The 24,731-nt window shown below is 39.1% G+C and overlaps 1 protein-coding gene across 3 annotated transcripts in view; it reads left to right on the plus strand.

Annotated features, from left to right (window-relative positions):
• The window catches only part of MIPEP (mitochondrial intermediate peptidase), a 171,477-nt gene that overhangs the window by 54,622 nt on the left and 92,124 nt on the right, over positions 1-24,731 (plus strand). For all 3 annotated transcript variants that reach the window (XR_013362922.1, XM_077868387.1, XM_077868386.1), the window contains exons 11-14: positions 10,719-10,872; positions 12,529-12,606; positions 13,236-13,440; positions 15,014-15,123. Coding sequence is in view for 2 of the 3 variants with exons in the window: in XM_077868387.1 (XP_077724513.1) it covers positions 10,719-10,872; positions 12,529-12,606; positions 13,236-13,440; positions 15,014-15,123 (547 nt within the window). In the remaining variant the exon portion in view is untranslated. The remainder of the gene's footprint in view (positions 1-10,718; positions 10,873-12,528; positions 12,607-13,235; positions 13,441-15,013; positions 15,124-24,731) is intronic.

The raw sequence follows: 24,731 nt of genomic DNA on the forward strand, positions 1-24,731 counted from the left end.
AATTTCTGTTCATGTCTTTTGCCCATTTCATGATTGGATTGTTTGTTTCTTTGCTGCTGAGTTTAATAAGTTCTTTATAGATCTTAGATACTAGCCCTTTATCTGATAGGTTATTTGCAAATATCTTCTCTCATTCTGTAGGTTGTCTTTTAGTTTTGTTGACTGTTTCTTTTGCTGTGCAGAAGCTTTTTATCTTGATGAAGTCCCAATAACTCATTTTTGCTTTTGTTTCTCTTGCCTTCATGGATGTATCTTGCAAGAAGTTGCTATGGCCAAGTTCAAACAGGGTGTTGCCTGTATTCTCCTCTAGAATTCTGATGGATTCCTGTCTCATATTTAGATCTTTCATCCATTTTGAGTTTATCTTTGTGTCTGGTGTAAGAGAATGGTCTAGTTTCATTCTTCTGCATGTGGCTGTCCAATTTTCCCAGCACCATTTATTGAAAAGATTGTCCTTTTTCCAGGAGATGATAGTCTTTCCTGTTTTTTGAATATTATTTGACCATAGAGTTGAGGGCTCATTTCTGGGTTCTCTATTCTGTTTCATTGATCTATGTGTCTGTTTTTGTGCCAGTACCACACTGTCTTGATGATCACAGCTTTGTAGTACAACTTGAAATCCGGCATTGTGATGCCCCCAGCTCTGGTTTTCTTTTTCAGTATTCCCCTGTCTATTCAGGGTCTTTCCTGACTCCACACAAATCTTAAGATGATTTGTTCCAACTCTCTGAAGAACGTCTATGGTATTTTGATAGGGATTGCATTGAATGTGTAAATTGCTGTGGGTAGTGTTGACATTTTCACAATATTTATTCTTCCAATCTATGAGCATGGAATATTTTTCCATCTCTTTGTGTCTTCCTCAAGTTCTTTCAGAAGTGTTCTGTAGTTTTTAGGGTATAGATCCTTTACCTCTTTGGTTAGGTTTATTCCTAGATATCTTATGCTTTTGGGTGCAATTGTAAATGAGATTGACTCCTTAATTTCTCTTTCTTCAGTTTCATTGTTAGTGTATAGAAATACCACTGATTTCTGGACATTGATTTTGTATCCTGCCATACTGCTGAATTGCTCTATGAGTTCTAGTAATCTTGGTGTGGAGTCTTTTGGGTTTTCTATGTACAGTGTCACATCATCTGCAGAGAGGGAGAGTTTGACTTCTTCTCTGCCAATTTGAATGCCTTTTATTTCTTTTTGTTGTCTGATTGCTGAGGCTAGGACTTCTAGTAGTATGTTGAATAGCAGTGGTGAGAGTGGACATCCCTGTCTTGTTCCTGATCTTAGGGGAAAGGCTCCCAGTGTTTCCCCATTGAGAATGATATTTGCTGTGGGCTTTTCGTAAATGGCTTTTAAGATGCTGAGGAATGTTCCCTCTATCCCTACACTCTGAAGAGTTTTGATCAGGAATGGATGCTGTATTTTGTCAAATGCTTTCTCTGTATCTATTGAGAGGATCATATGGTTCTTGTTTTTTTCTCTTGTTGATATGATCTGTCACCTTGATTGCTTTACTAGTGTTGAACCAGCCTTGCATCCCAGGGATAAATCCCATTTGGTCATGGTGAATAATCTTCTTAATGTACTGTTGGATCCTCTTGGCTAGTATCTTGTTGAGAATTGTTGCATCTGTGTTCATCAGGCATATTGGTCTATAATTCTTTTTGGTGGGGTCTTTGGTTTTGGAATTAAGGTGATGCTGGCCACAGAAAACAAATTTGGAAGTATTCCATCCCTTTCTATCTTTTGGAACAGCTTTAGTAGAGTAGGTATTGTTTCTTCTTTAAATGTTTGATAGAATTCCCCTGGGAAGCCATCTGGCCCTGGGCTTTTGTGTCTTGGGAGGTTTTTGATGACTGCTTCAATTTCCTCCCTAGTTATTGGCCTGTTCAAGTTTTCTATTTCTTCCTGTTCCAGTTTTGGTAGTTTGTGGTTTTCTAGAAATGTGTCCATTTTCTAGATTGCCTAATTTATTGGCATATAGCTGTTCATAATATGTTTTTAAAATTGTATTTCCTTGGTATTGGTGGTGATCTCTCCTTTTTCATTCATGATTTTATTAATTTAAGTCTTTTTTCTTTTGTTTTTAATAAGGTTGGCTAATGGTTTATCTATCTTATTAATTCTTCCAGAGAACCCACTCCTGGTTTTGTTGATCTGTTCCACAGTTCTTCTGGTCTCTATTTCATTGAGTTCTGCTTGAATCTTTATTAACTCTCTTCTTCTGTTTGGTGTAGGTTTATTTGCTGTTCTTTCTCCAGTTCCTTTAGGTGTGAGGTTAGCTTGTGTATTTGAGTTTTTTCTAATTTTTTTGAGGGATGCTTGTATTGCGATGTATATTCCTCTTAGGACTGCTTTTGCTGTATCCCAAAGATTTTGAACTGTTGTATCTTCATTCTCATTAGTTTCCATGAATCTTTTTAATTCTTCTCTAATTTCCTGGTTGACCCATTCATCTTTTAGCAGGATGCTCTTTAACCTTCACGTGTTGAGTTTCTTCCAAATTTCTTCTTGTGATTATGTTCAAGTTTCAAAGCATTATGGTCTGAAAATATGCAGGGGACAATCCCAATCTTTTGGTATTGGTTGAGACCTGATTTGTGACCCAGTATATGGTCTATTCTGGAGAAAGTTCCTTGTGCACTTGAGAAGAATGTGTATTCAGTTGCATTTGGATATAAAATTCTGTAAATATCTGTGAAAGCCATCTGGTCCAGTGTATCATTTAAAACTTTTGTTTCTTTGGAGATGTGCCTAGAAGATCTGTCATTTGCAGAAAGTGCCGTGTTGTAGTCTCCCAGTATAGTGTATAGTTATCTAAGTATGTCTTTACTTTGGTTATTAATTGATTGATGTACTTGGCAGCTTCCACGTTAGGGGCATAAATATTCATGACTGTTAGGTCCTCTTGTTGGATAGATCCTTTAAGTATATTATAGTGTCCCTTTTCATCTCTTATTACAGCCTTTGGGATAAATTTTAATTTATCTGATATGAGGATTGCTACCCCTGCAATATATACCTATTCAGTCCCTGTTTTTGTGGATTATTTCTTTGGGCTTCCTCTTTCTTTTACAGGGTCCCCCTTTATTTCTTGCCGAGCTGGTTTGGTAGTCACAGATTCCTTCAGTTTCTGCCAATCTTGGAAGCTCTTTATCTCTTCTATTCTGAATGAGAACCTTGCTGAATAAAGTATTCTTGGCTGCATGTTCTTCTCATTTAGTACCCTGAATATATCCTGCCAGCCCCCTCTGGCCTCCCAGGTCTCTGTGGAGAGGTCTGCTGTTTAATATTTCTCCCCATATAAATTAGGGATCTCTGGTCTCTTGCTGCTTTAAGGATCTTCTTTTTATCTTTGGAATTTGCAAGTTTCACTATTAAATGTTGAGGTATTGAATGGTTTTTATTGATTTTAGGGGGGACTTCTCTATCTCCTGGATCTTAATGCCTGTTTCCCTCCCCAAATTAGGAAGTTCTCAGCTATGATTTGTTCAAATATGCTTTCTGGTCCTCTGTCCCTCTCGCTGCCCTCTGGAACCCCAATTAAATGTAGATTTTTCCTTCTGAGGCTGTCATTTATTTCCCTTAACCTTTCCTCATGGTCTTTTAATTGTTTTTCTATTTTTTCCTCAGCTTCCTTTCTTGCCATCAACTTGTCTTCTGTGTCACTCACTCTTTCTTCTACCTCATTAATCCTCATCATCATTAGGACCTCCAGTTTGGATTGCATCTCATTTAACTGATTTTTAATTTTGGCCTGATTAGATCTAAATTCTGCAGTCATGAAGTCTCCTGAATCCTTTATGCTTTTTCCAGAGCCACCAGTAGCTTTATAATTGTGCTTCTGAATTGGCTTTCTGACATCAAATTGTAATCCAAATTCTGTAGCTGTGGCAGAGAGTACTGTTTCTGATTCTTTGTTTTGTGGTGAGTTCTTCTTTCTAGTCATTTTGCTCAGTGCAGAGTGTCTATGAGCAGGCTGCGTCAAGAATATCAACTATGACCTAAGTAAATTTTACCCTAGATGATTCTGCCGAGGTCAGAGACCAGAAATTGAAACCAAAGATCAGAATGAAATAAAACAAAAGGACCACTAAAGTGAAAAACAAATTTTAAAACAAAGTAGTAAAAAAAAAAGGCCAACAATCCTAAAGAAGAAGAGAAAAAAAGAAGAAAAAAGTGGGGGGACTGGGAGATGGTGGTGGTGAAGAAGTTGTAGTGGAGGGAGAATATAGTCTACCTGAGGGGTTCTAGAGGGTGATCCTCTTGTTTCTGAGTATATTAAGTTCTGTGTATTCAAAGATGCTCAATTCCCAATTTATATAAACCAGAAATACTTGTAGAGAGCTCCAACATTGACCACCAAAACATAAATGAGATAAAAGAGGGGGGCCGAATGGGAATGAGGAATCTCACAGAGTGAACCAGCATGGTATACCACTTGGTTCTGGGTGCATACTGGTCATGTTTTAGAAGGTATTAACTTCTGCCATTGTAGAACAAAATGAGGCAGAGAAAACAAAAACCACAAAAGAAAGCATATCTTGTATATCTCCCAAAATTCAGTTGAGTATGTTGAAGGGAATCTTGAAGTGGAAAATATATCTAAGACCTGTAATTGTAGAAATATGAAAGTCAAAAAGGAAGAATCTTAAAAATGGAGAGGTGGTAAAATATTGTAGTTAAGGTGGGAAAAGAGAAAAAAATTAGAAATTTACAGTCTGATATAAAAACGAGTTGTACTTGAAAAAGGAAAAAAAAAAAAAAAAGGAGGAGTACCCTCTGGTTCTATATGCTGTAAATCCCTCACCTTCCCCTGCAGCTTTCCAGCGCTGCTTGGTCAGGAACTTGCTCTTCCCCTGTCCTTCCAGCTGGTCCTCTGGGGGAGGGGCCTGCTGTGCTGATTCTCAGGTGTGTGCACCTGGGGGAGTGCCCCGCCCCTGCCAGGTGCCTGGCTCAGCGGGAGCTGTTTACCCCGGGAGGTCCCTGTTCCCTGGCAGCCCGACCCTCCCAGACACAGGGTGACACCAGCCACCACTGGCGGCAGCTAGCTCTCCAGCCCTGGAGTCAGCTCCCGCAGTAACTACCGCAGCATCTAGTCTGCACTGGCCTGGATGCTCCGGGGGCGGGCATCGCTGATCAGCACAGCTTGGGGGCGCCAGGTGGCTGGAGAGTCCTCATCGTCCTGTGCCGGGGAGGGGGGTGCGCAGGATCTTGGGCTGTGTCCCCTGGCGCCCTGGGCTCCGGGGCCTGCGCCGCTGGAATCGCACTCCCGGGGCTGCGCAGCCCCCTCCGCGCGGAGCCACCCCTGAGCTGCTCCCGTGGCCCCCTCCGGCCGCTCTCCAGCCTTTTACCGCACTGCCCCGTGGGGTGTGGCGCACTCTCCCCGGGCGCCTCTCCTCTGTTAGTGACCCCGGGAACCTGGGGGCTCCACTGCCCCTCTTGGGATCCTGCCCGAGTTCCCTGCGTGCACCTTTCTCTCCGGGAAGAATCCGGTGCTGATTTTTAAAGTTCCCGCTTCTACGGGGCGGGGCTCTCCTGTCCCGGGGGCTCCTGGGGTGGGGGTGGGGGGCTGCCCTCCCCCATTTGATTCATTTTTGTTTTTTTTCCGCCTTCCTACCTTGTTACAAGCGAAAACCCTTCTCTCTGTAACGTTCCAGTTGTTCTCTCTTTAAATCTCAGGTCAGATTTGTAGGTTTTTAGGATTGTTTCAAAGTTATCTAGGTAAGTTGGTGGGGCCAGGTGACTTGGGGACCCTGCTCCTCTGCCATCCTGCCCCGTTCTCTATCGTGTAGTTTCTGAAGAGAATGCAGATATACTTTTTATTCTTGCTCCTCTATAGGTAAGGTGATTATTCCGCCCTCCTCCATCTTCTTTGGGGATTTTTTCCTTGTCTTTGATTTTTTTTGCAGTTGAAATATGATATTCCCAAATGTGTGTGTTTCTTTAAAGATTTTATTCATTCATGAGAGACACACAGAGAGAGTCAGAGACACAGGCAGAGGGAGAGGCAGGCTTCCTGCAAGGAACCTGATGTAGGACTCAATCCAAGGACCCCAGGATCATGACCTGAGCAGAAGGCAGGTGCTCAACCACTGAACCACCCAGGTGCCCCCCCCCCCCCCAAAATATGTTTTTTGTCCTGCTTGGTGTTCGCCCTTCATTTGGAAAGTTTTCAGCCATTAAGACTTCAAATTTTTTTTTTTTTTTAATTTATGATAGTCACAGAGAGAGAGAGAGAGAGAGAGGCAGAGACATAGGCAGAGGGAGAAGCAGGCTCCATGCACCGGGAGCCCGACGTGGGATTCGATCCTGGGTCTCCAGGATCGCGCCCTGGGCCAAAGGCAGGCGTTAAACCACTGCGCCACCCAGGGATCCCAAGACTTCAAATATTTCTTCTGTTCCTTTCTTTCTGTGTTCTCCTATAATTCCCATTACATGTACATTACATCTTTTGTAATTATCCCACAATTCTTTGGGTCTTCTCTTCTGTCTTTTTCATTCTTTTTTTTCTTTACATCATTTTCTTAGAAGTTTTTATTGACATTTCTTCAGGCTCACTGAGAGTTTCCTTGGTCATGTCCAGTCTACTGATGAGCATTTTCTTTTATTCTTTTTAGAGTGTCCATATCTCTGTTTACATTACCCATGAATCTTGTGAATTTCCTTAGAACCCTTGGCATGCTAATCGTAGTTGTTCTGAATTCTCAATCTGGTTATTCTAACACCTCTGACAAACCTGAATTTGGTTCTGGTGCTTGTTCTGTTTCTTCAGACTGTGCTGTTTGTCTTTTATCTATCATGACTTGAAATTGTTTGGTGAAAGTTGAACTTTAGTTAGTTAGACTCTGTTTACTTTTGCTGTAACTGTGGTATTGGAGGGTAAACATATTTTTCCCTTGCCCTATCTATCTATCTATCTATCTATCTATCTCTGATGTGTTTGGGTTTCTCTGGAGACTTCTACTTAAATAATATCTGAGATGTGCAGTTTTTCAACTGTATCTCCTGTTATTTTATAAGGTCCCTATTGCTATGGTGGTGAGGGTGGGGTGGGTGGGATGCATTCTAAAGTTCTGTGATTAGGTCTCAGACTAGTACGAAGCCTGTGCCCTCAGCTCTGACTTCTGCAAGTGCTTTTCAGTTCCCCTTCCATGTTTGGATGAGACGGGGACTGGGTTGGATATTTCTTTTCTCCTAGGTAAATTATGCTCTGGTAAGATAGTTTCTTCTGAGGGCAGCCTTGTTAGGAATAACAGAATTCTTTGGTGTATTTCAAAGGGCTTGTTTTTCTTGTCCCCCCCCCCCCCCCCCCGGAAGCATTGGGAGAATTTTTCTCCATCTTTACTATGAGAACCTAGTAGGGCTATTGGAAAGAAAACTCATGAAAAGTGTGGGAATCCCCCCTAAACTGGGCCTCCCTAGAGTTTTTAACTCTCGGATTTGTCCACACTGAGCCTCCCACAATTTATCAATTTTAGTTTAAATTTTCCTACCTTAATGTTTGTCTACACTGGAGAGTTCTATGAGTTGTGATTCTTGTGTATGCCTGCTTGTCTGTATATTTTTTGGAGCAGCATTTTGCTCTGTGACCCCAATTTTATGCTGGATACAAGAAGAGTTGGTGATTTTTAGTTGACTGTTTTACTTGTTGGTAGGATAGAAAAATATCTTCCAGGCTCCTTACATGTCAGGACACTAAAGCCTCCATTATATCCTGTTCTTACAATACATTTTCTCCCCCGTTTCCATCATGTCCCTTTCTTTCCATGCCCTAGCAGCTCTGACTTTTCTTCTCTGTCTTCCTTTTCATCTCTTCATCTGGAAGATCTGTTGACCCTCTTCTCAGGCTGCATCACCCTTCCCGGTGATGCTTCTCCCTCAACAGCTTTAACTAACACCTGAGCAATAAAGCCTCTGACTTAATATCCTGAGTGTCTGACACCTTATGGGCACTTCACAGTCAGTGTCTCCAGAATTGAATTTATTTTCTGTGATTCCTCTGCCCTTCTCCCACAACTGCATCCCACCCTCCCTTCCTCTCCCACAAACATACCCACCTTCCTTTCTTTCTTTTTTTCCTGTTTAGTGCTCTGATCAAATGACTCTGCCATCCCATGCACCTGGCTCAAGCCAGAAACCTATGTGTTATTCTAGACCATTCTTTCTCACTCACATAGTCCCAAAACATTTTCATCTCAAAGAAAAACAAATTCATACCTGCCTCCTCTTCCTTGACCCTACCTGCTTTTGCTTATGTTCAGACCCTAGTTTACTGTCTGCGCTCCTCACCTCTCCTGCATTCCTCCCTCCACACTGTCAACTTCGCAGTGTTCCAGAAATCAGACTGCTTCTCTGTTGCCTAAAAAAGTAGTCTTCCATGTCTCCCAATCTGTAAGCAATTCACTGAGAGTGTGGACATACTGCATTAGAAATTTTGTTTAGATTTATTTTCATTTCAACTTGTAAAAATGTATCCTTTATTTTGTTTTGATTTTAGTGTATGTGCTGCCAAAGCGAGCACCTTTTTTTTTGTTTTGAAATGTAGAACAATAGCACATGCATATAATTTATTAATATGCATATATTAAGGTTGAATACTTAAAAATTATTTTAAGAATTGGGGTACATAATCAAAAAGTTGAGAGACCATGTGCCTACAATGTGAAGTCCTAATCCCTCAGTTTATGTTCTCTGAATCCTGCCCATGTATGTCCAGACTCCCCTCCCTCTCTTTTCCTTTTTATCCCCACATCAACTCACTCAGGTTTAGCCACTGGTTTAGAAGTTACCAGGCTATTTCCTGACTTCACACTGTTGCTTCTCCCTAGAATTGTCCTTATTTATTGTCTCCACCCCTTCCAGCAGACTCCTGGTCCTGAGTTTCTTTCTGTGACCCCTTCCTGTTCCTACCTTCTCTTCCACAAGTGAAGTCATCATACCCCCTTGCTGGCCCTCCGTCTGTGTCCTTCACTGAGTCCTCTGATGGTGTCTGTAGCACCACTCTGCTGCTACCCCATGTTTGGGAGACCAGAGTAGTCTGTCCACCTCTCTGCCTCCTTTACAGTGAGCTCCAGAGAGACAGACACTCTCCTTATTCCCTAGCTCCAAAAACCAGCGGACTCTTGACAGCCTGCACAAGTATGTGAATCAGTGACAAAGGACACTGAACTGTTGATATATCTTTCACCAGTGAGATCCTTTTTATGAAAAATTGATCAGGAACTAAGTTGTAAATTTGTGGATTTCTAGAGTCAAAATTTCTTTTTTTTTTTTTTAATTTTATTTATCTATTCATAAGAGATACAGAGAGAAAGGCAGAGACATAGGCCAAGAGAGAAGCAGGCTCCATGCAGGGAGCCCAATGCAGGACTCGGTCCTCGGACTCCAGGATCACACCCTAGGCCAAAGGCAGGCGCCCAACCACTGAGCCACCCAGGCATCCCCAAAATTTTTTTTTTTTTTTTAAAGATTTTATTTATTTATGATAGTCACAGAGAGAGAGAGAGAGAGAGAGAGAGAGAGGCAGAGACACAGGCAGAGGGAGAAGCAGGCTCCATGCACCGGGAGCCTGACGTGGGATTCGATCCCGCATCTCCAGGATCGCGCCCTGGGCCAAAGGCAGGCGCCAAACCGCTGCGCCACCCAGGGATCCCCCAAAATTTCTTTTATGGTATAATTTATACATGCTTACTACATCCAATCATTCACTTAGTAATAAGCATACATTTGTATATGTTTTACATGAAGGTTTATATATATTTTGTTTTGATTTTAGTTGATTTTTTATTGAAGTATAGTTGACACACGATGTGATGATAGTTTCAGGTGTACAATATAGTGATTCAACAAGTGTATACGTAATGCTAAGCTCATCATAAGTGTAGCTATCTTCTGTCACCACAAGTATATATTTTGTTAATTCCAGAGACTAGAAATAGAATAAGCTATTCTATTTCTATTATTCTAGAGCCATTCTTTCTAGCTGTGGTCATAAAATTTGGCCTGACCTAATTACCCAAAAGTGAGCACTCACATCATATATTCTGGATGTGCTTTGGCTTATGTTAGAAGAGGACATAAAAAGTCATATTTTAGTGAAGAATAATTAACCTTGCCAGTACATTATGCTTCATTTAAGGTATAGAACTAGATCTGATTGTTTATGTTAGAGACTTTTTCCATTAACAAGTGTTTTACTAGAGATAAAATTTAAATTCACTAAGTATGCCTCAGGACTTGAGTTTGTTATTTATGTGATAGAAGTTGCAATTTTTTAGAATAGAATATATTTCATATTTCATTATAGCTCACACTGGTTAGATTCTGTCGGTATGCATAAAGGAATGTGTGTAGTGTGGGTAATTGAGCTGGATTGCCTAATTAAGTCAGTGCAAGTAAATAGTAGTAGTCTGTCCACCTCTCTGCCTCCTGAAAAGAATGAAGTTTAGGGAATGGTATGTCTACCTAAATTACTCATTACTAATAGTACTCTTGCTTCTAAGAAGTACTACTTACTACTCTTACTACTAAGAATAATTAGACTGCCTTTCTTCTGAAAGTTCCTTGCAAGATAGAGAGATGTACTTTTTTGTTTTCAATTCTTTTTTTAGCTACCATGGTCCTGAATTTTAAATGAAGAAGTTAAAGGAGTTAACTGGATTTACCTGAAGAAGCTGAAGTAAACAAAAATGCTATTAAACCTCTTCTCTTTCTTTTAGGTATAATATTGAACCCAGTTTATATTGCCCATTTTTCTCTCTTGGAGCATGCATGGAAGGCCTAAATATTTTGTTTACCAAACTATTAGGAATTACGTTATATGCAGAGCAGCCTGCAAAAGGAGAGGTATGGTGTGAAGATGTTCGCAAACTGGTAAGTATCCAGTTGGTGTAGAGTTGCACTACATCATCTCTTGGGTTCAGTAATTGAGTTAACAGCAGTTTCATCTTCAAGTTAGCTCTGCCCTGATGGAGTGTGTCTCACCTTATTTCTGTTTCATGAAAAATCCAGGTCAGTGCTTCTGACTTAGGACACTGTTTAAAAAAACATTTTTCTCTAAAATCAGTTGTTGCCCTAAATTGATAGAAACATATAATAGTGAATTCTCTGAAAAAATTTTTTCAGGACTTGATAAAAAGTTGAGTCTTTGTATGTGGACAAATTCTAGTTAAAGGGAAATTTGTCATTACTCTTCATATTCCTGCAGTGCTCAGTGTCCCTTTTGGTTAATTGGCTAATTTCAGAGTCCTTTGTGTCTAACCTTTCCTTTTTTTTTTTTTTTAAACCCTCTTCCCATCTTGTAGGAGCTTATTTGCATAATATATTGATTTATATCCCATATTCTGATGTGACTTAAAGCTTGATGTCCACCTTTCTCCTACTAGGGCCCACTTTATTTGAGATGTGAATGTTTATTTTTTCCTGGTAAGATTATGAGGGTTTATGGACTTGTTTGTGTATCACAAAGGCTCTGTGTAGTTGTTACGCTGTTTTACTTTCTGCCTATATGCGTACTACACTGTACTCTGTTCCAGTATTTCAAGAAAAGAAAGCTGTCTCATGGCCTTCTGGCTGTGTTCTGTGAGAGTGGAATAGGCGTGGTGGTAGAATTGAAAGGATAGAGTAGGAGCACACTTTATCACTGCACTAATTACCTGATTATCTGTGTACTTCACAAAGTGGTGGAGCCTGATAAAGTGCAGAGATACAATGAAAGAAAACTTGGCAAAAGTGAAAGGATGACAATGCAAGTAATGAAAATGTTGCTTCATTACAAGGTGTGAGCCCACCCGGCTTCCCCCAGTGTGGGCTGTAGGCCTCACTTGGGCAGCAGTTATTTGCCAGTTTTATTCATTGCTAATATCCGAATGCCTTGATAAATTTCAAACACCTACTCGGTGCTTAAGAGGTATTTGTTGAATTAATGAATAAATGCCTGTACGAAGTTGTAATGCACAAACCTGAAGTTCTCTGTGGCAGATTGCTTGAGTTGTGACAAGAGAAAGGAGGCAAGCCAAAGGCTATCTGTTGAGATCTCCACAAGCCATTCATCTTCTATAGGCCCAATTTGAGGGAAGGGCATAAATAAAATTACTTATCTTCAGCTGAAGCGAGAAGTAACCTTTTGTTGTATCTGAATTCAAGGGTTCGCATTTTGAGGCATATGTCTACATTGTAAGATTTAAATCTAGAATGGCCTAGCTAGCGCCTCTTCCCAAGTGTCTGGGGAGGTTTCAATGTGAACAGTCTGAAAAGGTGTGTTTGGTTGTGGTTATCCTGGGGCACTAGCGTTTGGGATGAAGGGCTCAAACAAGGAGGGTTTCCTCTCCTGGGAAGAATCCCCAAATCAAAATCCTCTGAGAGGGGAAAATAGAATGTATCTCTAGATAATGTGGGATGGAGAAAGTAATAAAATATCTCTACTTACGGCTATGGATGTTTTATATATAGATTCTTGTTAGTGATGTTTTTCTACTTTTAGAGTTTCTGGTGGCTTCATTCACCACTAAACGTATTTTTTTTTTCCAGGCTGTGGTTCATGAATCTGAAGGATTGTTGGGGTACATTTACTGTGATTTCTTTCAGCGAGCAGACAAACCACATCAGGTGATGCTTTATGTGACTTTCTTTATGTGACTCAGTGTTTCGAAGGCTCAGTTTTAGTTTCTCCATCTGGATAATGAGAGAGCTGCCTTATGGGTTATTGTGAAGAATAAGTGATACAATGCATGTGAATCTCAGCCTGTTAGCAAAAGCTACTCCAAAATCCTTCCTTTGCTATGGTTCAGAGTTAGTCACTTCTGAGCAATGAAGATAATTAGGTATGAGAAGTGTCTCCCTGTTTATTGCCTGACACATAGAAGGGGTTCAGTAAGCATTAGTATCCCTACCCCCAGTGGTTCAGTGTCTGTGCCCTTCCCACTTGCTTGTGTACAGTTGAGTGTGTGGATCTAAGGTCTTTGATGACTGTGTTTCCAGCATCGGGTATAACATCTCAATACATATTTTTGGAGTGAATGAATGAATGAATGAATCAACACAAGCTTAAGGTAAAAACTTAAAATTTTAACAAAATAAAAAATGTTAGGAAAAAGTACCTATGACTAAATAGAAGAGTAGGACTAAGGTAAATTTGAACTGAGACATCTTGGTGCAATTTTATATTCATTAAAACTATTTTATTCTTCAGATTACCTAATACTTTCTTCTCTTTTTTTTTTTTCTGACCCTTCAAGGATTGCCATTTTACAATCCGTGGAGGCAGATTAAAGGAAGATGGAGACTATCAGCTCCCAGTCGTAGTTCTTATGCTGAATCTTCCCCATTCCTCAAGGAATTCACCAACTTTATTAACTCCTGGAATGATGGAAAATCTTTTCCATGAAATGGGACATGCCATGCATTCTATGCTGGGACGAACTCGTTACCAACACGTCACTGGTGAGCCATTAAGAGGGCGCTTCTGTTTAACAACCATCTTTTAAAAACATGTGTTTTATTTTAAATTGGAAAAAAAAAAGCTCTTTATTTAGAAAATCTGATCGTTTCATATTGTCAGGTGGTCGTTTCTTGCAGGTTGCCTCATCTCATCCTTCTACTTGTTATGCAACCTGTTCATCTTACATTTTTCTCCTTCTTCGCTAATAGTTCTGACTGAGGACTATCTCAGTTGTCTTCTGAATTTTCACTTTTACATTTTATCTTTTTTTTATGGAATTGAAGTTTTTGGCTATGTCTGTGTGAATAAATATGTGTTTTCTTAGTACCTAGAACAGAGTAAGTGAAAGAATGTTGCTTCTTTTTCTCCAGAATCAGTTAGAATACATATTAAATCATACTGAAAAAAAAAAATAAGATACTTCCTATGCTTTCCCCCTGTGTAATATGGCATTCTTCCAGCTGGTATGTGACCATATTTGATGATATTATATGTAGGCTTTCCTCTTAGTTGTTTCATCTCTAAGTCTTAAGCTCCCTATCCCAATTGGTCAGCTTTAGATCACCTGCTAAATTGCTGTCATTCAGTATTTATTAACTAACTTTGTATACCCAGTATTTGGGGGGAGAAGAAGATATTTGAAAAGACTATAGATTAGCTGGACAGAATCATAAGATGTCACCAGAAAGTTCTTACAGGATTTTGCTTTAAGTCATTTTAAGTTTAAAATATTGTTTTTTGGCATTGAGGGTTGACTTTGTTACAAGAAGCAAACAACGGTTTTAAAAGGTACTTTTAAAACAAATGAAGGGTTGGATAAAGAAGAAGTGATGATATATTCTATGAAATAGTACTTAGCCATGAAGAGTGAGAACTTCCATTTGTAATGACATAGATGGAGCTAGAGGGTATTAAGCTAAGTGAAATAAGTCAGAGAAAGACAAATAGCAGATGATTTCACTTATTTGTGGAATCTAAAAAACAAATGAACAAACGGACAAAAAACCAAACAGTCTTTAAAATACAGAGCACAAACTGGTGGTTGCCAGAAGGGAGGGCTTTGGAGGATGGGTGAAATAGGGGAAGGGGATTAAGAGGTATTCACTTGCAGTTATAAAAGAAATAAGTCATGGAGATGAAAAGTACAGCATAGAGCATAGAACAAGCAAACAAATAAATGAAGGATAAAAGCATTCTGTGGTAGAATTCAGTGAATTGATACAAATGGTTTATTAATTACAAGAATGTTTTAATTTGCGTCTTGTGTGTAGACCAGCAGAGCTGAGGTCGGATTTATTTGTAGAGAGTGAGGCGTTGCTTTATAAGGTGTTTTATCCAGCTGTGCAAATATTTTGTTTTACTTTTGATACACAGGGAAATATATGGGATTATAATAAACTTTTCTGCAAATATGTGCAATAATTTTATAGAAGCAAAATATTGATTTAATGAATTAAATCTTACAGTTCATCAGAAGTACAAATAAAAGTTTTTAAAGAGTACATAAAAAGTAAGATAAATATGTTGATTTGATTCATGCCAACCTTTTTTTTTTTTCTTTCCTCCCCATTTTAGGGACCAGGTGCCCTACTGACTTTGCTGAGGTTCCGTCTATTCTGATGGAGTACTTTGCAAATGACTATCGGGTGGTTACCCAATTTGCCAGACACTACCAGACCGGGCAGGTAGGGCAGACACAAGCAAAGTGCTGTCCTCTGGGTGGTGGCGGTCAGCTTTCCCAGCCCATTGCATAATGTGGAGCTCCTCAGGACGGTCACCCTCTCTTGGAACCAGAATCCTTCTGCTGTGTTTTTATTGTACTTTTAGTTTTTTGCCAGCCAGTAGAGCTGCTCTGTCTTACATGCTAAGTCCTAGCTCATTTAGTCCTCACAACTCTGCCCTGAGGGAAGTGCTTCTTTCCTGTTTTCTGCACGGGGAAACAACCTGATTCCAGACAATAGTCCTTCAAACCTGTCTCGCTTCAGAAAAGCCATTGGTCTTTCCTCTTCATTTATGCCTTTGAGTATTTGTTTTCTTGGTTTAAATTTTTCCGTTGTTTTGTAAAACTGAACAGCAGTGCCCTCTTTTCCCATCATGCCTTGCACAGTAGGTCTAAAAATTCTTCAGCTTCAGAGTTTTGATTTCAATAGTTGGATTTAAAGTGGAACTTGAAAGATTTTAAAGTTTTATAAACTAGGAAGACAATGAGAAAGCTCTTACGGTGAGTTGGCCATAAACCTAACTATGGACATAGTGCCGTGTACTGTCCACCTGCTTTGTGAAATATCTTCTCCTTCTCTGAGAACTCGGATTATATAATTACTGTCACATTAGTTGATGTTTCCTCCTTAGATTGTACCTCCTTGAGTGCAGCTGTGAAATTACAGTCATCTTTGGATCCTTAGCACTTAGAGTCCTATAGCACATAAGAAGCACTAAAAGAAATTATAAATGAAGGGATGAATGGAATCAGAAAAAAATCACCAAACCCACCTTTATGTCTGAGTCTTTTTCTAGTGCAATTTGGTCATTTCTAATTTGGGAGCTTGATTTCATCTGTTACTGTCAACAGGGGAGTTTCTGGCTAACTAATCTGACTGGGTCTTTGTCATAATTTAGCTCCATTATTAAGGTGACAGAATTGAGATATTGGTAATCAATGAGCTACCTGTCCATTAACCTGCAGAGAGAACCCAGCCAGTAACAGAAACACAAACCATCAAATAATAGTACATTCTGCCCATGGGTCTATATTTTGGGGCTTGGGAATGATCCAAAAGACCTGATTAAGCCCTTCCTTTGATCCCCGGCCCCCCTGCACCTGCTGTAGGGTGCAGAGCCAGGGGGTGCCAGAAGAGGCTTCATGCAGGAAGTGCTGGAGTTGCTGGGTCTGGAAAAAATATGTAAAAGGGGCAGTTTGCCAGTCGGCTCTCTCAGCCCCTTTCCATCTCATTAAAATCTATTTATTGAGAACACTAAGGACATACATGGGGCCTTCAGTCAGGAAGTAGTTATTGAGTTTTTATTTTGTACCAGGCACTGTTCTCAGCATCTGAGAAACATCCTGAGAAACAGCCAGGAGTAAGTGAGACAACATTCTGACACTCAAGGTCTTTAAATCTCAGCGGAACTAAGAGCTAAAGACAAGGTCATTCCAGCCAGAAGGAAAAGCCTGTAAAGTCACAGAAAAATCTGAGACCATGACAAGATGCTGGTAGTGGCAAGAACAGAAGGAAGAAAAAGGAGAGACAGGAAAACACTGGAATGTTCTTGTTTCTAGGATTCACTCCCAATCCCTGCAGTCCTCTTGCCCCCACACACTTTTTAATCCCAGCTAATTTACTAGACCACCGTTTGTGACTTGACTGGTTTTTCTTGGCCATTGTTTACACTGGGTTTTGCTCTCACATTTCCTCTTGGGAGTTGTGTCTGGTCCTCCTGGCTCTCAACTCTGCCCAAGCCCATTTGTTCCTTAGCCTTTGGCAGACACTTCCCTGGGTTCTACCTTTGAACCCGTGTCCTTGCTCAGCCCTGAGCAGGGCGCAAGTGAAGACTTGCAAATATGTAGTGAAGCAATGGTGAGGGCCAGAATGAAGGAATTGGCTGTCCAGGGCCTGGAAGAGCAGAGTTCAAGAGCTCTTGGAGACTTAATTGGAAGAATTTGAGGCTAGTTGGATACAAGGGTGAGAGAGGAGAATAAAAAATGGAGGCTCCATAAAAAGAGAATTCTGGAAGAGGTCCAAGTTTGAGGAAGGAAGAGTTCTTTTTTGGCCATATCCATGGGGCCATTAGTAATACAACTCTAAAATCCAGATTCAAATAGAAACTGCAATGTGTGGAGGTAGTTGGCAATTAAAGTATGGCCTGTGAGAGAAAAGCAGGCACTTGAAGAAGCAGCATCACCAGGAAAGGAGCTGAGGAGCTTAGATTGTGAAGGGGATCTGAGAAGATCAAACATAGGTAAGAGGTTTGCCATGAGCCTCTCAGAGTAATACTTAAAGCAGAAAGTTAAATCTCGTGCTGAAATTCACCATGATTACTAAAATCAGTTTTAAAAATGTTATCTATTTACAAAATAGAACCATCAGAAGAGCAAAGAAAGGCAAGAGCCACTAATAATGTCATGTCCCAAAACAGGACTATTCTTATTTTATTATTGCATTCTTCTGTAAGAAGAGCCATTCTTGAACAAGATAGTTTCAAGATAACAACAGTAGGTCCAAAAATACACTTGAAACTGAAAGAAAATGGAAAGAAACAGTAAGCTTCTTTGAATTAATTCAAGTTTCAGATTCAGAAGACACATCCAGTGGGCTAAAGGGACTTGCAGACACAGTCTCTAAAGAATTTAAAATAATTTTGCGATTCATATGGAGAACAGAGAGTGCCAGGAGGCCAGAAACATGTAACTGCCTTGAGTTTCGCAAAGGGCTTGCCTCTTCTTGTCACTAATTAAGATACCAAGTGGCTAGATGATTTCATTTTAAGGGCAGTTTTAGCCTTAAGGACAAGGAGTTAATTCCCTAAAATCCAAGGCTTTGTAAATAAATGACATTAAAGCCCATAAGAAGAATAACAGGGTTGCGTCTTTAGGCTTCATTTCCTATTCTGCTACATATTAGGAAAGGATTTTTTTTTTAACCATCATGTGGTATATTTCAGAGAACTCTTAGAGTAAGGATAATATATCAGTGACTTATTAACACCTACAAATATTTTATCTTAACTAGAGCATGGCATAGCCAATGAATTCCTTGTGGTTGAGGAATGAGAAGCATGCTTATCAGATTTGTAGGGGCCATACAGCTGTCAGAGATAACAAATGCCAGGGGTCCTCATTTGAGATTCAGAACTGTCTTGACAAGCTACAACATCAAAGTTGAAGCAGAATTTCTTGTCCATTAATCTTAAAATTAATAACACAAGTAGAGGAGTACAGACTTGGTAGCTGCTCATGTGAAAAGCGCTCAGGTTTTTGGACATAGTAGACAGAACTGAACATCATCAACAGCCTGATGGAGTCTCCCCACTGATCTTCTAGCTCAGGCTACATTAGGGACCTGTACCATATGAGGAGCTGGAGATGACTGGCTCTCTTCTTGGTGCTTATTTCTTCCCATCTCAAGCCTAACCCTTTTCCCGTTGCTCCCAGTAAGCAGAAAATTATCTACAGGTAGGCCTCGCACTTCTGGAAACGTGATCCTTCCTTATTCTCCCTTAAACATTGTTTTAACTTCTTTTTAGTTGTACTAACAATAATGTAAAAGTTACTATCGGAACCTTGTGTAAGTGTGCCCGTCAATGGTATGAAGTACCTTCTTATTTTTTGCTCCTATCCCCACCATTTGCCTCTAGAACTCTCTTCATCTTACAAACCGAAGTTCTGTCCTTGTTAAACAACTCCTTAGTTATTCTCCCCCCGGCCCCTGGCAACCATCTTTCTACTTTCTGTCTCTGAATTTGACTATTCTAGGTACCTTGTATCAGTGGATTCCTGTAGTCTTTGTCCTTTTCTTTTTTTTTTTTTCTTTGTCCTTTTCTAACTTAGCATATTGTTTTTAAAGCTCATCATGTTGTAGCCTCTGACAGAGTTTCCTTCTCTTTAAAGGCTGCATAGCATTCCACTATGGTATAGACCACATTTTTTGTGTCTCTTCATCCACAATGGATACTTGGGTTGCTTCCATCTTTTGACTATTGTGAACATCGGTTTATAAATAGCTGCTTGAGTCTCTGTTTTCAGTTCCTTTGCATATATATCCAGAAGTGAGGTTGCCCGATCAAAAAGAAAGTCTATTTTAAATATTTTGAGGAACCACTAGACAGTTCTCCCCAGTGACTGCATCTTTTTTACATTCCTACTTTGTACACTGTTGAGCACAAGGTTCTAATTTCTCCACATCATCATCAACACTTGTTATTTTCTGATTTTTTTGATAGTAGTCATCCGAATGGATGTGAAGTGGTGTCTCATTGTGGTTTTTTTTTTTTTTTTTTTTTTAATTTTTATTTATTTATGATAGTCACAGAGAGAGAGAGAGAGAGAGGCAGAGACACAGGCAGAGGGAGAAGCAGGCTCCATGCACCGGGAGCCTGACGTGGGATTCGATCCCGGGTCTCCAGGATCGCGCCCTGGGCCAAAGGCAGGCGCTAAACCACTGCGCCACCCAGGGATCCCTCATTGTGGTTTTGATCTTCATTTGCCTGATGACTAGTAATGTGAAACATCTTTTTATATACTTTTTGACCATTTGTATATCTTCAGAAATGTCAGTTCAAGTCTTTATTATTATATTATAATTGGATTGTCTCTTTTTATAGTTATGGGGTTGTAGGAGTTCTTTATGTATTCTGACTGTTAATCCCTTATCAGATATATGATTTGCAAGTATTTTCTCCCATTCTATGGGTTGCCTTTTCAGGATATTGATTGTGTCCTTCGATGCACAGTTTTTAATTTTGATATAGTCCAGTTAATCTATTTTTCTTTTATTTTGTTGGCTGTGCTTTTGGTGTCATATCCATGAAATCATTGCCAGATCTGATGTTATGAAGTTTTTCCCCTATGTTTTTTTCTAAGACTTTTATAGTTTTAAGTCTTATGTTTAGGTCTTCGATTGATTTTGAGTTAATTTTAGCAGATGATGCAACTTATTTTTCTTATTTTAGTAATTCTGAAACTGATAATCTCTTGTTAACTATCTATTTATTTAATGGTGTAAGTGTGCCCCAGGTACATTTTTTTAATACAATTGTTACATTCCTGGATTCAAGAAAATAAGATAGTCTTAGCCCCTACACCAAAGTTAAAAACACTAAGCACTTCTATGGTGTAGTTTAAAAGCCTGACCCTTGACTCTCATCCCTATATCCATCTCCATGAGGAAGGTAGGCTGTCCCTGACTCTCAGATTATTTGGAGTATCCAGAGTTTTTCTCATTGTTATTACACAGGCAGGGATGAAGATCAAATATATATTTCTTATATCACAATATCACACCACCCTGTTTCCCTTCAGCAGTGTCTGCCTCTGTCCCCTTTGTCCATAGTTTGCAACCAGTAATATCTAAGCCCCCTTACTCCCCAGCAACTCTCCCCCCACATTTGCATTGTTCCCATCTTTTCCCACAATACTCTTTCTGCATATTGTATGGAGCAGGTGGCAAACCCCAGTGTATTTCAGTGTGTACTCAAGTATTCTGTTCAGTGTGGGATGCCATGTTCTGCAGTGACATTGGTGAGTTAGAAAATATTCTGAAGAGTAGCCTGCTACATTAGTATAAAATTAGAAACCATCTCACATTGGGAATGATGTAAGACTAAAAAAAGAAACTGCAATGTGTTGTATAGTATCTGAAGGATGCCATGTAAGAGTAAAAAGGTAATTGTTCAATGTCATTCCAGAGTAAAAACCAATGGTACTGGTAATAGTGGATGGGGGTTATAATGAAGCTGATTTCAATTCAGTAGATTCTTCTCATGAGTGATTAGAAAGAAAGTGCCTCTGAAAGTAATAAACTTTTAATTTAGTATTTAATGTTGAAAAATAACTTCTATAAAATGAACAGGTGTGAACTTAAACCCAACTTAAATTACTATATGTTCCTCTCTGAAAGAAAGGACAACCCTGAATTCTTATTAATTTTTGTTTAAAAATCGTTTTTTGCCACATGAGTTATTGATTCATAAGCAACATGGTGTTTAGTTTTGTTTTTGAGCTGTACAAAAGTGATATTATACTGTTTATAATCAATGTGTGCTTTTCCCAGTTATATGCCTAAAGCTTATCAGGGGTGCATGTAACTGCGGTCTGTCTACTTTCAATTCAGTATAACTTTCCATAGTTTGTTAAGTCATTCTCTGTCATCGGTCACAAGGATTCTTCCAGGTTCTTGCTAGCTCACCCAATTCTGCTGCGAGCATTTTTATACTTTTTGTATTCATGTGAAAGACTGGAATTGCTGGATTTGTAGGGGATGTGTGATTTTAAGTTTATGTGATAACGCCAAATTGCCTTTCAAAGTATTTGTATTTATTTGCCTTCCTCTTAGCAAGGGTTCCCCTCACACCACATCCTCACTAGCATCTGATATTGTCAGAGTGACAATATCAGAGTGGATTTTGCCAGCTTTATGGTTAAGAAATACAATGCTATTGTGGCCTTTACTGGTAAGCAGCATTCCCTGGCTACTTTTAAAGTTGAATAGCTTTTTATGTTTTTATTGTCCGTTTTTGTTTTCTTTCAATGTCTGTTTGTCTTATGTGCATTTTTCTATGCGGTGATTTACTTTATTCTTTTTTTTTTTTAAGATTTTATTTATTTGTTCATGAGAGACACAGAGAGAGAGAAAGAGAGAGGCAGAAACACAGGCAGAGGGAGAAGCAGTCTCCATGCAGGGAGCCTGACGTGGGACTCGATCCCGGGTCTCCAGGATCAGGCCCTGGGCTGAAGGTGGTACTAAGTCGCTGAGCTACCGGGGCTGCCCGATTTACTTTATTCTTATTGATCTCTCCTCCTTCTTGCTATGTTAGAACAGTAATCCTGTGGTAGGCATATGTCTCCTCTCAGTTTGTGGCTTGTCTTTTCACTTTCTCTGTGGTATCTTTTGATGGATTTAATTCCTGCATTTTAACATTGTTGAATTGAGCAATCTTTTCTTTATAGTTAGTGCTTCTTAGATCTTATTTGAGAGACATTTGTTTCCTTAAAAGCCATAAAGATATTCTTTTGTTTTTGTTTTCTTCTGAACATTATAATGCTTTTCCTTGATTTTTCCTCTCTCTGTAATCCAGTTGGAAATTCTCTATGTGTTTAGTACAGGGTAGAATCCATTTTCCTTTCTGGTCAATGGATAGCCCTGTCCTAGCACTGTTACTCATTCTCTGGTGACCCATCATGAAGCACGTACCCACTATATGCAATAAGCTGCTTATGGGATTTTTCTTTTATTTCACTGTTTACACTTTTTGCCCTGATACTAGTACCATTCTGTCTTTATTATGGCAGCTTCATCAAGGCTTCCTCCATTTGTTTTTCAGAAATTTCTTGTCTATTCTTGAATTTTTGTGTTCATTCATATACATTCAGAACTAACTGACCTATTTAAAAAAAAACAAAAACAAACTGAGAAGAGTTTGGCTAGGATTATTAAATCAGTAGATCAATTTGGAGAGAACTGATATCACTCCGTATTGATCTTCCGATACATGACTGTGGTATACTTCTCCATTTCTTAGGTGTTTTTTGTTTTGTTTTGTTTTTTAAAGATTTATTTATTCATCAGAGACAGAGACAGAGGCAGAGACATAGGCAGAGGGAGAAGCAGGCTCCCTGCAGGAAGCCCATGCAGGACTTGATCTTAGATCCCAGGATCACGCCCTGAGCTGAAGGCAGACGCTCAACCTCTGAGGCACCCAGGTGTCCCCATTTCTTAGGTGTTTTAAGTCATTTAATAAAGTTTTAAATTTTTTTCCTAAGGCTCAACTTCTGCTATACTTAATCTTAGATGCCCTACTTTTTTGAAGCTATTATAAATAATATATTTTTTTAAATTCTATTTTCTTTCTTTTTTTTTTAAGATTTTATTCAATTATTCATGAGAGACACACACACACACAGAGGCAGAGACATAGGCAAAGGGAGAAGGAGGCTGCCTGCAGGGAGCCTAATGTGGGACTTGATTCCAGGACTCCAGGATCATGCCCTGAGTGGAAGGCAGACCCCCAACCACTGAGCCACACAGGCATCCCTGAATTATATTTTCTAATTGTTACTATTGTTTAAAGGAGCTATTGGGCAGCCTAGGTGGCTCAGCAGTTTAGTGCCGCCTTCAGCCCAGGGCGTGATCCTGGAGACCTGGGATCGAGTCCCATGCTTCTCCCCCTGCCTGTGTCTCTGCCTCTCTCTCTCCCTATGTCTCTCATGAATAAATAAAAAAAATCTTTTTTTAAAAGTAAAAAAACAAAGGAGCTATTTATCCTTTTTTGTATATAGATTTTATTTCCACTTTGCTAAACTTTCTTTTTATTTTGGGTAACTTACCTATAGAATTTGTAACCTTTTTAGCCAGTTAACTTTTGCTGCAAAAATGACAATTTTATTTTTTGTTTTCAACTTCTATCTCTTTTTATTTCTCTTTCTTGCCTTATTTGACTTACCAGAATCTCCAGAACAGTGTTGAATAGACGCTGTAATATGGTCATTATTTGCCTTTATCCTGATTTCTAAAATAAATGTTTTCAGTGTCTTATCGTAAAGAAAGATATTTGTAGCACTTGACAGGATGAGCACTGGGTGTTACTCTGTATGTTGGCAAATTGAACACCAATAAAAAATAAATTTATTATTAAAAAAAAAGATATTTGTTGTAAATTTGGTGGAGATCTCAGGAAAAGGAAATTCTTTCCTATTTCTAGTTACTTTTTTTTTTGATCATTAGTGGGTATTGCATTTAAAAAAATTATTTAAATTCAATTAACATATTATTGGTTTCAGAAGTAGAGGTTAGTGTATTTTATCAGATTTTGTGTGTGTGTATCTTTTCAGATAATTGGGTTGGTTTTTTCCTTCAGTCTCTTAATGTAGTGAACATTGCTGTTAAATGTTAAACCATTTTTGCATTGCAGGATTAGATAGGCTTGGTCCTAACTTATTTTTAACACAGCGCTGGCTTCGGTTTGCTAATGTTTTCATACAGAAGATTTTTGCATCTGTATTTATGAGAGACTGGCTTATGATTTTTCGTTGTCCTCTTGTTCTTTGCTTTGTTAATATTAAGAATATACCATTTCTTAAAATGAGCTTCCAAATGTTCCTTTTTTTCCCTTCTGTTCTTTAAAAGTGCTTTTATATAATTGTATTAATCTGTTTCTTGAAACTTTGTCAGAATTCATCTCTAAAACCATTCAGGACCTATTATTTTCTCTGTGGGAAGATTTTTTTTTTAAAGACTGATTCCTTAATAGTCCCAGCAGTCTTTGGGTCTTCTTTTCTTTTAAGTAAGCTTTGCAAAGTTGTAATTTTCTAGAAATTTACCCATTTAATCCAAGTTTTCAAGTTTATTGGCATAAAGTTATTTATATCATTCTTTTTTATCCTTCAAATCCTGCTAAACGTGTAGTTATATCCTTTTCATTTCTAATACCGTTCTCTTATTTTTTCTCTATTAATCCTGGCAGAAGTTTGTCTGTCTTTTTAATGTTTCCAAAGAACTAATGCATATTTTGTTTATCCTCTTTGTTTGTTTTAGTTCACTTATTATTCTTCTTTCCTTCCTCCTTCTTTGTTTGTATC

This window comes from Canis aureus, chromosome 24 (assembly GCF_053574225.1).
Source record: "Canis aureus isolate CA01 chromosome 24, VMU_Caureus_v.1.0, whole genome shotgun sequence".
Classification (NCBI taxonomy): Eukaryota; Metazoa; Chordata; class Mammalia; order Carnivora; family Canidae; genus Canis; species Canis aureus.